This window comes from Balaenoptera acutorostrata, chromosome 2, assembly GCF_949987535.1.
Source record: "Balaenoptera acutorostrata chromosome 2, mBalAcu1.1, whole genome shotgun sequence".
In the NCBI taxonomy this organism is placed as follows: Eukaryota; Metazoa; Chordata; class Mammalia; order Artiodactyla; family Balaenopteridae; genus Balaenoptera; species Balaenoptera acutorostrata.
Genome location: NC_080065.1, coordinates 60,697,244 through 60,710,743, shown reverse-complemented (window position 1 = coordinate 60,710,743; position 13,500 = coordinate 60,697,244). Strand labels below are relative to the sequence as shown.

Sequence of the window (13,500 nt, the reverse complement as noted above, 5' to 3'; positions counted from 1 at the left end):
ATGGACATAACTATTTCTTGTGCTCAGCAAGGTTAAGCCACATGCCTAAAGTCACCCAGCTAATAAGCGGCAGAGGCAGTATTCTAACTCAGCCTATGCGTTTACTTAAAACTGCCGTCCCTGTCAGTGGAACATGAGTCAATAACTACAGCTCTGTAGAATGTGCAGTTTTTAATCAACAATATTATTATGTTTAATCCTTAGCAGGCTGTGCAATGGTCAGGTCCGGCCTGAATCCATTCCACACCCAAGGAGCTTGGGAGAGATTTGCTTACCCCAAAGATACTCCCCTTCTGGAATCTACTGGACTTTGTGAGTAAGGCTTCTGTGTGTCTCTCCTTTATCCAGCCCCAACCTGTGATACCCCACATAAATGGTAATAGAGTCTGTATAACAGGAGAGAAGGGACTGTTGAGGGTCCATAGAAAGTTTCCTTTGCTTAGAGGATTTAAGTTACAGGTCGTTCCATGGACAAGGTTTGATGGCCTCCTACAACTAGACTTTCAAATCCAGGCAGTTACTTACAATATTGACAATGTAGCGTGAGAGAGCCCTCAACAACTGACGTGGCTAATCGGGGACATGAGATGTGTTAACCCATCAAAATTAAGGAGAGGGAAGTCTTTTTGTTTATTTGGGCCATTCTGGTTCAGTGAGTGTAGTGACAATGAAATTTATTCAAGAGAACTTTAAGTCACGCCCTGGAAATACCAATTAAGTGACAAGCTGTCTGCTTTTCTCTCCATACCCAGAATAGTCTGTTATCCTAGTGTAGGGCCTGCAGCAGAGCTGTGAGGGCAGTGCTAGGTCCTGGAGTGAGGCGGCTTCCTCCATGGACCACAAGGGCTCTGAGCGCACATGTACCCAGTGCCTGCTTCACTGCCTGCCAATAAGATGGTCTTCCTAAATGTTTGTTGATCAAAGAGTTGAATGAACTTCTTTTTTTTTTTTAACATCTTTATTGGAGTATCATTGCTTTACAATGTGAATGAATTTCTGAGTGCCTATAATACTAACCCTGAATAATGCTTTTTCAACATCACAACTTAAGACAGTGGTTGACATGGGAATAAAACCCAATCTTAGAAATGCCTATGAAATAATTATATAATCTGCATAAAATGGGTCCTTTGTAGCTGGTCTTGGCACATTGCCACACTTAAAAGGAGCAGAATTAGGTTCCACTATGTGGAACAGACAAACCAAAATAATAGTGACTTAAACAAGATTTCAAAGTTTATTTCTCTCTCTCAAAAAGTTCTCTTAAAAGAACTCTGACGTAGATAGTCAGGCAGCATCATAGTCATTGGGGACCCAGCCTTCTTCTATCTTTCTGTTCCATCTTTGTAACAAGTAGCCTCCATCCTCAAGGTCACCTCATGGTTCAAGGTAGCTGCTGAAGCTTCTGTGATCACATATAAGTCGTAGTCTTCAAGGAAGAAAAACAGAATGAGGAAAAAGAGAAAGTCAGAAAAGGAATTCCCCCAGCTATCTGTTTTCTAAGCAGTCTTTGAGGAAACCCCTTCCAAAAACGTCTCCTTACATCCAGTTAGCCAGAACTTAGTCATATGGCCAAACTTAGCTGCAAAGGAGGCTGGGAAGTATAGTCTTTTGCTGGGCATGTTGCCACCTCTCCCTCTCCCCCCAGTAACATACACCAGCAGTTCTCAACATTTTTGATCTTGAAAACCTTTTATACCTGTAAAATTTACTGAGGAACCCAAAGAACTTTTGTTTATGGACTATGTATTAGTATTTACCATTTACTATATTAGAAATTAAAGCCAAAAGAGGATAAAATATTTGTTTATTCATTTAAAAATTATAATGCACATATCAAATCATCACATTGTACACTTTAAATATCTTACAATTTTTTGTCAGTTATACCTCAATAAAACTAGAAAAAAATTAAAACAGCTCCAGGGCCTTCAAAAATATTAAAACATGAAAATTGCAATTATAAACCCTTTCTGTATTAAATAGCATATTTTTCCAAAGCAAAAAAAAAAAAAAAAATGAGAAGTGATATTGTTTTCCATTTTTGCAAATTTGTTTATTATCTTACTTAACAGAAGGCAGCCAGACTCATATCTCATATCTGCTTCTGCTTTGAATCTGTTGCCATATGTTGTTTTGGTTGAACTCTATGAAGAGAATCTGGTCTCACACAGATGTGTAGTTGGAAAATACAGAAGTATTTTAAAAGCTTTTCAGGTAATTGTGGATATTCTTGGATACCAGACTAAAACCCAGGTGGTAATTTCTGAAAGGCTAGTTGCAATGTGGAATCTGAAATTGTATCAATGAACATTTTGTACTCTGTTACATTAAAATCCATTGGTCTATCTTGTACACTGAGTTCATTTTTCCCACACATGATTTTGTAATATCACGTAGTGGTCATGTGGAAAATATTCGTTCACTGAGTTGTACTGACCTTTCAAATGCTGACACATTTCATTATATAAATTTTTAGAAATTACATTTTAAAATATCAATACCAATCTCAAAAGAAAAGTCCACTTTTGGAGAAGTTGTCAAGCTCACGATGAGAAATAGAAGTTTTCAAAAATTCTAATTTTCACTTGAAAGGTTGAATGTTATCATTGGCAACAAATACTGTCAGTTATTTCCCTTGAAGTGACAGGCTCACTTTGTTCAGTTTTGAGAACGTCTGCCAAATGCACGAGTGAATAACTATGGTGCCTCCTGCCACAGGCCTTCAAGGACCACAGGGTAGGCTGGGAAGTCGGTTGGGATGTCACTTGAGCACAGGGACCAGAAAGGTGACCCCCAAGGATGAGCCCCCCCGCCATGGCCTCCAAGGGGCTCTAATGAGGCACAGACACACTCTAGCCTAAACCTGTCCTCTTTGAGCTTTGTAGACAGCACACAAAGAGATCTATTTGCCTTCTGAAAAATTCCAAGCATGTTTGTGTTGCTCCTGTTCAGGCTGTTGAGGGATCAGGGCGTCCTTCCTGGATGAGGTGGGATCAGACCAGCCCCACAGGCCCCGGGGGAGGAGCCCCTGACCAATTCCAGGAGAGAAAGGGGCAGGGGGTGCTGCTGTAGCCACGATTCCCTCTCACACCCACTTGGGGTGGGGAGGGAGGGGAAGTGTGCAAAGTTAATCCCTGGAGCTCCTTCTGATGAGGAATCAGTTTACTTAGGTTGCTCTGTTTCACCTCTGAAGGTACAATGGTGGTGGCTCTTTGGTTAAGTGAATGGCTGTCTGCTGTGAACAGTTTTTCAAGTGTGAAGGAGGAACCTGGGTTGAGACAAATCATCAAAGGAAGAACCCTGTGGAATCAGATTCATGACTCTGTGTGCTGCTATTACACTGATGTTGGTCAGTGTTTTACCCCATGGGCAGAGGACTTTAGCAACAACATATATGTGCGAAAATTCTTCCACATACACAGTGAAAGCTGTGTTCTCTCCCCCAGAGACTTTGTGTGTGTGTGTCTATATAGAAGTGTTACTCATATTCCATTGCATTGTGTCCACATAGATGTATGTATACATACCACGTTTGTTTCTATGTGTCTCGTGTGTGTTTACCTGTTACATGTATAAGCAGCAGTGGCAATGAAAATCATTTACCCTTGGACTCAAGATGATGAGGTTAACATTTAAAGCACATGGAGAGAGATCATTTCCTTTTCTTCTTGTATTCTAAAAATAATTTTATGAACAGGCAATATTATGAACATGGTAAAAAAATTTATTAATTAGCATGAATTAAAGTGAAAAATGTCTCCCATCCTCTGCCCCAGATATGATTATTACCAGTTTTTATGTCTTCTTCAAGAGATATTCTATATATTTAAAAAAGAGTACGCACACACATACCCCTTTTTTAAAAAAAATGTGTTCTTTTATACTAATGGAAGGTTAAAACAGGAAAATCACATAGCTTCATTTCCAGCCCCTTGTGTGTAAGCACAGACTCCAGCACACATATTTGTGTCTATGATTTACACATGTGTAGGTTTTGTGCTGGGGGAAAAATTCTTTGTTATAAGAAAACTTCTGGAACCTAGAAAACTGACTTCCTTCCCAGTTCATCTGGTTATTAATCTTCCTAAAAGCGCAAGACAAATAAAATCCCCATATCTGAGACCTTTGTGGTATCCCAGAGGCAGGTGAGAATCATTCCCATGGAATTGTCTTCACTTTCTGATTTGTCATCAGTTCTTAGGAGCAATCCAGTAAGGGTTTATTTAGTACAGCTCTCTGTTGATTTTATAACCAACTGCTGACTGCTTGGGACATAAAACTCTTGATGATTTACAAGTAGTGAGTGGGAAAGAAATCCATAAATCACATTCAATAATAAGAAGGTGTAGGTGAACACGCACGCACACACACACACACACACACACACACACACACACACACCTTCAAAGGAAGAGTTGTAGGCATGACCAGAAAATATATTCGTTTTTAATTTGAAAATTGAGAACTCATTGGTAAGAGGCCCACAGTCAATAACCTTAGAGAGTTTAATAGTACCAGGTGGTATTTTAATGTAGAGCAAGAGGTTTTATTTCTTAGAGGGAAGACGCTGGTTCCCACTTTTGAAATGTTCAAAGGATTTTTTATGGTCTCTGGAGTAAAAAACTTTTTTTTTTTCCGAAGAAGTTTCACCAACCAAGCCAGAAATACTGATGGTTATCAGTTTTCTGATATTATTGAAACTCTTGAAACTATTATGCAACACATATCTCTCAAACACTCAAAGATTTTTTTCATGTAAATTTTTTTCTAGGACTGTGCTTAGAAAAATCTCTAATAATATGCTAAAAGTAGAAAAAAATAAGTTTCTAATTCCAGGAGAGTCCTAGAGTTTCAGGGAACTGCCAGGGAAATGTAAAGCAAAAAACCTTGAAAAACATTTTTGTTTGGAAAGTGAAATTTAATAAATATGATTCTGCTACCATGAATAGTTTGCCAACTCTCTGCCTCCAAAATATAGTATAATATAGACAGAAATTAAGGATCCATTTAGCCAAAAGCCAATCTCATTTGGATCCTGATTTCAAACAAAACAAAGAGGTAAAAATTAAACAGAATAGAGAAAACTGAAGACGTTGAATGATGACTAAATATTTGAAGACATTAAGGAATTATTATAAATTTTTTGGGTGTAATAATGGTGTTGTATTTTTTTGGAGTTTTTATCTTTTAAAGATACACAATGAAATGTTTTAGGATGAAATCATTTGATGGTTTGGATTTGCTTTTTAAAAATCCAGTTGGGGGATTGTGGGTGGGAGGATAAACGAAGTAAGATTGGCCGTGAGTTGAGGGTGGGTAATGGTTACATAGGGTTTCATATACTATCCTCTCTAATCTTGTACTTGTTTGAAATTTTACATAATGAGCAAAAAAAAAGAGCTAAGTTGAACTAGAGTGGTTGTTATCTATTTGAAAAGTTCTTCGTTTATTCATTTCGCATTTGTTATTCATCAGGAACCGAGCCTCTGTAGAGGGCTTTGCGCGAGGCCCTTGGTGACCGTCCAGGGGTGTGAGCGGCGTCTGCAGACAGTGCCTGCTTGTGACAGGCGGGGACCCTACTGAGAACTAGGCTGGCCGCCCCCTTCTCTCGGTTGGTAAGAAGGTGTCTATCCCACGACCACTGTGAGGCACTTCTGTTTGGGGGAGAAACCCCAGCCCCCTGGGGGTGTGGACCTTCAGCTCTGCCCCACTCCACTGACCGGATAGTAAACAAGGCCAACGCCGAACCCCAGAGGGCTGAAGCTGAAAACAGCCACCCAAGGCCAGCTCATCACAAACAAGCGGTTTATTTTTATACTGTACACCCCACCCCCCAAAAAAGTGGGGGGGGGGAGCACTTAAAGGGCTGTTTTGGAGCAGAGCCACTTGCTGCATTTGAAACTTAGACCCGTGCCTGGTTCAGTGGAGCGAAAGGGAAAACGATTGCCATCCCTGCAGGATACCTACCTCCCAGGGCCCTGCAGAGGGCGTGGCGAGACCCACACTGCACGCGAGATCAGCCCGAGAGGAGAAAGAAGTCTAAGAGCTTTGTGAAAGTTTCTTCCCTTTGGTGCCTGGGCCTCATTACCCAGGCTTGGAGGGTCCGTTCCTGTCCTATCAAGGTTGCCAGCTGTCATCAGTGCCTCCAGACCAGAGGCCCAACCCAAACTGGCTCCCGAGAGATGTTAACATTTAGTTCTTAAGACACCCGTCCCCTTTGATTAACAAGACCTTTTGGCTTTGTTCTGAATGATGTGTAGATTGCCAGAGCACGCCCAGCCATGGCACCCCAGTGAAGACTGAGGGTAGAGGCGAGGGATGTCTCCTGGTGCTCCGGTCACTGACATCTGGACTTTACCAGCAAGGTCAGTATCACACCCTGTGTGCCTCTGGGTCTTGCCCTAACCAGGAAGTGTTCAGAATCAGATCACAGCTCCCTCTTCATTAAAACTCTTCAATGACTTCCCAATTGCTCTGCAGACACATACTAAGATGTTTAACAAGGCCGACAGTGGCCCATGGGTTCTGGCCTGGACACTGGACCTTTGAGCATGTGCCTAAAGCCAGGGCCACGTTCCACACCAGGAATCTCAGGGTGGATGGCACAGCTGGGACCAGACAGACCCCAATTCCCTCTCCCCAGATCACAGCCCTCCATTCAGCCCTGATAAGATACTGAGAGAGAGAACGAGCAAAGGCAAATATCCAGACAACAAACCTGAAACTCTGCCAGAAGTGTGTCCCCGCTGGTCAAAGAGACCAGCGAAGACCTGGCGTCAGAGTCCAGGGGCCAGCTGGTGGGCTTCCCATTATGTTGGCCCCTGCAACCCCAAAAGGAAAACAGAAAGAGAGCATGGTGGGGTTGCTTCGAAGCCAGAGAGCTGGTGGATGTAATTTCCCAGGAGCTGGAAGGCAGCTCTGTTTGAGGGCTGTAGTGGCAGCAAAAGCGAAAGGTTTACACAGCCACTCCTCCTCCTCCTCTTTGTCTAGTATCAGCTACTGTTCCTTTAGCTCCGGCCTCAGAGGTCCAGGGAGTCCGATGTCATGGCTGTCCATGTAACGGTGCTCCCGGGGTTATACAGGGCAGTGGTCCTGACTTCACTTTCCCAAGTCAGCTCTGGTGACCCTCCCGACTAGTCCAAATCCCTCTTATGGCTCCAGGACCCCTCTTGGGTGTCAGGGAATAAGTGATCAGTAGCTGTCTCTCTCTCTAGACTAGCCGTAGCTGCTTTTCTATGGGTTCGTTCTTTCAATGTTATATCCCCACTTGATGGCCCGGGTCCTGACACAGAGGATGTGCTCAATAAATAAGTGCTGAATTCCTATTTTCTGAGCCCCACCTCCCACCTTGAGCTGTCAGCTCTGGTGCACTGTCTCCAGAAGCATAAATTACCTCTGTGTTAGCACTTTGCCTTGGAACAGGGACAGCTGGTGCTGAATGATGGCAGCCTAGAGCTAAAAAGCCCCCAAGGCCACTTCCCTGCACATCGGACTCCAGGCATCACTGAGACAAAGTGGCTGTCCCACCGGCCCACCTTCCACACCTGGATGTCCTTTCTTAACATCTCTTTCCCTTTTGAACTACCCTTGATGCTCATTGGAACCCAAATCCAGGAATATAAAGTTATGCGGTGGGCGAGGATGAGGAGGGAGAGGGATGAGGGAGGCAGGTGTGTAGGCATTGTCGGTGGGCATGCCACTGGTGGTGCTCAACTATGTCCCTGTCACCTAACGTCCTCCCTGAACTGATGGCCCTTAGCCAGGAGTCCAGTATTTCATGAATATGCTGAGCAAAAAGCTATTTTCTGTTAACTGAATCATATTTTTCCATCACCTGCTATCACTGAACATGAAAATGAATTCTCATACAAAGAGATTTCGTCCCTAGTGAGAGAGTGGCATGGACATTTATACACTACCAAATGTAAAATAGATAACTAGTGAGAAGCAGCCGCATAGCACAGGGAGATCAGCTCGGTGCTTTGTGACCACCTGGAGGGGTGGGATAGGGAGGGTGGGAGGGAGACGCAAGAGGGTGGAGATATGGGGATGTATGTATATGTATAGCTGATTCCCTTTGTTATACAGCAGAAACTAACACACCATTGTAAAGCAATTTTACTCCAATAAAGATGTTAAAAAAATAAAGTACAATATAGATACAAAAAAAAAAGTAGCAATGACCATTAAAGGAGAGTGTGTTACAGTATTGTAAGTCAACTACACTCCAATATAAAATAAAAATTAAATTAAAAAAAAGGAGATTTCATCCCTAAGATATAATACAAATCACAATAATAATATACCAAGCTTATGTTAATCATATCCTTGGAAAACTAGATACTTCTGATAAAGATTAGTAAAAATCACTCCATATACAAACACAGTACCAAAACTCTAAAGGATTGCTAAATCCTGGTCTTCCTTTGGGATGAGCCACCCACCCTTACCTTGAGTGGCCTACCTTTGTAGCCTATGGAAAATACTTCCTTTTAAACTCTGATGGTTTTATCTGTCCCTTCTAAAGCCTGTGAATCTGTTCTGGTTGTTAATTACACAGTCCAGATTCTGGGAGATTAAGGGCACCAAAGTTTTTTTATAAAGAAGGTGAGCTTATCTTGACCATAAAGATTGTTTCCATGACATGATTTTCCGGGTGTTGACACAGCAGCTCTATTCTGTCTAATTTAACAGATCTCATCTACGTGTAGGGAGGTGCTCGTGTTCTGTTGGCCACTGGGTCCAGCACAAATCCCATGTTGGGGTGGGCACCTCAAGCTTCAGCCTTGCGAGAGAGAACATCGGCAGCTGAGAGCCGCTGTGATGTGTCTCTCTGTGGTAACTTAAGGATTTATTGACATCATCGTCCTATTATTTTTTTTATTAATTTTTATTGGAGTGTGGTTGCTTTACAATGTTGTGTTAGCCTCCACTGCACAACAAAATGAATCAGCCATACACATACAGATATCCCCTCCCTTTTGGACTTCCTCCCATTTAGGTTACCACAGTGCATTAGGTAGGGTTCCCTGTGCTATACAGTATGTTCCCAACAGTTGTCTATTTTATTAGCCAGCTATCTAATACTGTTCTAACAGAAGACATTATTTTATTCCATTTAATTCATTTATTTTTGCAGCCTTTAAGATGCCAGAGTCCTCAGGGGACACCAGATGGCAACCGGGTTCTTATACATATGAAGATCCCCAGCTGAGAACAGGAACTGGGAAATCTCCATTTGAGCCCGTTTTCTATTCCCTGCTTCCTTCCCCTACCCCCATTCTCACTACTGTGGAAACTCCCAAAGTCACAGCAGTAGTGATTTTTCCCTTGGCTACTGGAGCTCAAATTAAGACACCAGTGCGTTCCAGTGGGAAAGGGGTGGGTGGTGAATAAACAGGTGAAATTCCTGATCCTGAACCATATCCAGGGGATTTCTAGCTCGACCGGAAGGGCATATCCCCACCCTAGACTAATTTTTAACAGTCAGAGAGAGTCTACCTCCCACTTCCCCCTTCCCCGCCTTGAATGGTATCTGTCAGGCTTCCTGGGCTGCTCTGTTGTCTAACTTCTGAAGGTCACAGCATAGAACACTTCGGTTGTCAGCAAAAATCTTAAACTCTGTGCCCTCAGCCGCATAGTCTCTAGCGAGGGAGGGAGCATATTTCCTCATAGGGGGGAGGAGAGAAGCAGGCAGAGTCCTCATCTCCCAGCTGTGTCTCTTCTAGCTGCTCAGCATCAGGGCTGGCCCTGAAATGGGAGCAGAAAGCACAAGATGCGTTACAGCCCACAGCACCACTCTCAGAACCAATGCCACCATCCTGGCAACGGGCCACACGGAGATCTGCAGTCTCCCACCGCCTTCCTTACAGACCAAGCGCAGCCATAGACTGTGACTGCCACAGCTGGAAGGGGAGCGTCCCCAAGGCACTCATCCTACCTGTCGTTTCCACCGCCCACGAAGGAAGGGTAGTCCTGGTCACCAACAAAGGCAGCATTCTCTGGAGGGTAGATGGTGTAGTACTGAGGAGGGCTTGGCACGGTGGCCACCATCCCCCCAGATGGTATGAGGCCACACGGGTTCACCACTGGCTGCAGGTAGGTGGTGTTCATCCCCATGGGCTCTTGAGAGCCATAAGGAGGAGGGATATACTGCACCACGGTGGCCCCATGGAAGGTGATGGGTTGGTTGATACCAGTGAAAACAAACGATTGTCCTGCCAACTGCTCTGAGTCCGGGAGCCTCTCCTCACTTTCTTTGCACAATTGGCAAGAGAACATTTTGAACTTGCAGACGGCAATCAGGATGAATGTCACCCCCACTGACAGCAGGATGGGCCCAAGGAACTGGGTCCATTCAAAGTGGGAGACTCCTTGGTGTTTGATCCAGCCCATGATGGTGAATGTGATCCCCACCAGTCCCAGGAAGATGCCTGAGAAGAGCAAGGTGGCCCCCGCCTTGTCGTCATCCGACACCTGGATGTCAGCAGTACTGGGTGTGTAAGGAGTGACCGAAAACACGTTGAGAGGGAAATCTTCCATGCGGCCGCGGCCCTGCTCCATCATCCTTACACTTCTTCACGGGGAAAGAGGTTGTGAGAGCTCCTGAGAGCAGAGCAAAGGGATCCCAGGTTCAGATTAGTTATGGAAGAACTTTGGGCTTCTGTGGTTAACAGAGTAGAACATGCAGAGCCCTGAACTTTGTTTAGAAGAATAAAGGTCTGAGAAATGAAGCCTGAATCTTTCTCATATATTGTCAACAATTGGAGGCCTCTGATTTGCAATTCAGTGACAAGCTCTCTCTCTTCCCATTCATTCACTCATTCAGAAAGTTTTTACTGAGCCCATCTTATGTACCAGGCAGTACTTTTTAAGATGTGTTAGGCGCTGCTCCAAGGCTCTGTTTGCATCCTACCCAGACCAAGATTGTAGAAATAGCAGAGGACCCCCCCAGGGCCTCTGGTTGTGCAGGGGCCCTTGATGTGTCCACCACATGCTCAGGAATCTAACCCAATTTTCCTGCTGGGTCAGCTCACTAGAAATAGACAGAGACCTGTTTCATGACTGTCTGTTTTCCTTCCCACCCCAGGAATCTCTAGTTGTGATGACACTTAAACTTTCATAGCAACTCTCACGAAGCTCTGAGGTCCTGCTCTTTCCTGGCCAGCTCCAAGTGCCTTTGCTTTCAGCATTAGGGGAACAATTCCAGCTGTGGGACAGGAAAGACACCCTAGAGGCCTTTCCATGCACCACGTCATTGGCAGAGCATCAGGTATGACCTGGGGTCTCAGGGACACGCACTTCAGACCCTGGCTCGGTAGTGGCAGCTCAGCCCCCAGTTTCCATCGTGAAGTAAACAGCTGGATTTTCAAGTCTGCTGTGTTTTGCAACCAAACCCAAGCTGATTTCAAGAAGAAAACTTTCCCTTCAATGACATGATCTGTCATTCATTCATAACTACAGAACTTCAGAAGGGCCCCAACCAATTTCGTCCTCCACAGAATAGTAACTGTAGCCCTGTAACTTTCCTAGACAGATCTTCTCCAAACAGATGTGTCTCTTCAGGGGTTAAATATTATATCAGCTCCCTTTCGCAGGCATGAGCTCAAGGTCCAGGAAGAGTTGCCCTCTTGCCCTAGGGCAGGGCTTCCCAAACTTGCCTGATGATAAAAATCACCTGGGCCACTTTTTTTAAATGGCAACATGTGAGTTCCCAACTCAGCTCAACAGAACCAACATTTCCAAGGGAGAGTAAGTGCCCCAGGTGGTTCTTATCATCAGAAATCTTTGGAAACCCTACGTTTATCCCAAGTGCTCCTGGGAAACCAGGGGACTTTTTTTTCCCCACCAAAATGCCTCTCCCTGCTACAGGACAAGGCTTGTGATCTTCAACTTCACTGCCAAACAGAAGGGAAAGCAAGCAGGGGACCCCCTCAGGTATCTCCCCATGCGTGTCCTCCAGCAGCAAGGATGGAATGGTGTTGCAATAGGAGTGGTCTGCCCCTTGCCCACTGGGATAGATCAGAGATCCAGGGGAGCCAATTTTTCTCTTTAATCATAAAAATTCTGGTCAGCTAGCCTGACATTCTTTTCAGGCTCTTAACCCCTGAGTTAACAGTTGAAACAGTCCCTGGCATTTAGAAAGAGCTAGGCTCTCAAAACTGTTCTTCTAAACCACTCAGTTTATGTTTCCCATTTGTCTTTAGCTACATCCACTTGCAATTACGACAACTGGAAACACTGAAAGAGCAGGGGAGAGAGATCACCTTCCTCTAAACAGCTCGTGAATCCAAAACTGGAATGGCTTTCAGAGTAGACTGGTGAGGAAATTCTAGTTATACTTCCTTTTTATTTTATTTTATCTTATTTATATTTTATTGAGGCATAGTTGATTTATAATGTTATATTAGTTTCAGGTGTACAACAAAGTGATTCAAAATTTTACAGATTATACTCCATTTAAAGTCATTATAAAATATTGGCTATATTCCCTCTGCTGTACAATATATCCATGTAGCTTATTTATTTAATACATAGTAGTTTGTACCTCTTAATCCCCTTCCTGTGTCTTGTCCCTCCCCGCTTTCCCTCTCCCTGCTGGTAACCACTGGTTTGTTCTCTATATCTGTGAGTCTGTTTCTGTTATTCATTCGTTTTATTTTTTAGATTCCACATATAAATGATAACATACAGTATTTGTCTTTCTCTGTCTGACTTATTTCACTAAGCATAATACCCTCCAACTCCATCCATGTTGCTGCAAATGGCAAAATTTCGTTCTTTTTTATGGCTGGGTAATATTCCATTGTATATATGTATACCACATCTTCTTTATCTATTGATCTATTCATGAACACTTAGGTTGCTTCCATATCTTGGCTATTGCAAATAATGCTGCTCTGAACATTGGGGTGCATGTATCTTTTTTATTGAAGTATAGTTGATTTACAATGTTGTGTTAGTTTCAAGTGTACAGCAAAGTGATTTAGTTATATACATATATGTGTATATATTTTCAGATTATTTTCCATTATAGGTTATTACAAGGTATTGAATATTGTTGCTTGGGCTATACAGTAAATCCTTGTTGCTTATTTTATGTATAGAAGTTTGTATCTGTTAACCTCATACTCCTAATTTATCCCTCTCCCTCCGCCCCGCACCTTCTTCTTTGGTAACCATAAGTTTGTTTTCTATGTCTGTGAGTCTGTTTCTGTTTTGTGCATGTGTCTTTTTGAATTAGTGTTTTCATTTTCTTTGGATATATACCCAAAGAACTGCTGGGTCATATGGTAGTTCTATTTTTAGTTTTTTGAGGAACCTCTGTCCTGTTTCCACAGTGGCTGCACCAGTTTACATTCCCACCAACAGTGTACAAGGGTTCCCTTTTCTTCACATCCTCATTAACATTTGTTATTTGTGTTCTTTTTGATGGTAGCCATCCTGACAGCTGTGAGGTGATATCTCATTGTGGTTTTGATTTGCATTTCTCTGATG

General features: G+C 43.3%; 1 protein-coding gene across 2 annotated transcripts; it reads right to left on the bottom strand.

Moving 5' to 3' along the window:
* Positions 1-1,092: 1,092 nt before the first annotated feature.
* On the bottom strand, positions 1,093-10,628 carry TMEM174 (transmembrane protein 174). 2 transcript variants are annotated; one of them, XM_007175936.3, is made up of 2 exons: positions 9,944-10,628; positions 1,093-1,429 (listed from the first exon to the last, which is right to left on the bottom strand). In XM_007175936.3, the coding sequence occupies exons 1-2, from the start codon at positions 10,567-10,569 to the stop codon at positions 1,378-1,380; spliced, it is 678 nt and encodes a 225-aa protein (XP_007175998.2). In that variant the 5' UTR covers positions 10,570-10,628; the 3' UTR covers positions 1,093-1,377. The 2 variants fall into 2 exon arrangements, with proteins under 2 accessions (XP_007175998.2, XP_007175997.2); XM_007175935.2 differs by lacking the exon at positions 1,093-1,429 and adding an exon at positions 8,119-9,753.
* Positions 10,629-13,500: the final 2,872 nt, after the last annotated feature.

Excerpts from the sequence above, each read along its gene's own strand:
- TMEM174 (XM_007175935.2), bottom strand. The coding sequence starts at position 10,569 with ATGATGGAGCAGGGCCGCGGCCGCATGGAAGATTTCCCTCTCAACGTG. Across the intron at positions 9,754-9,943 it reads GTGGGCGGTGGAAACGACAG|GGCCAGCCCTGATGCTGAGC; the intron begins GTAGGATGAGTG and ends CTCCCATTTCAG.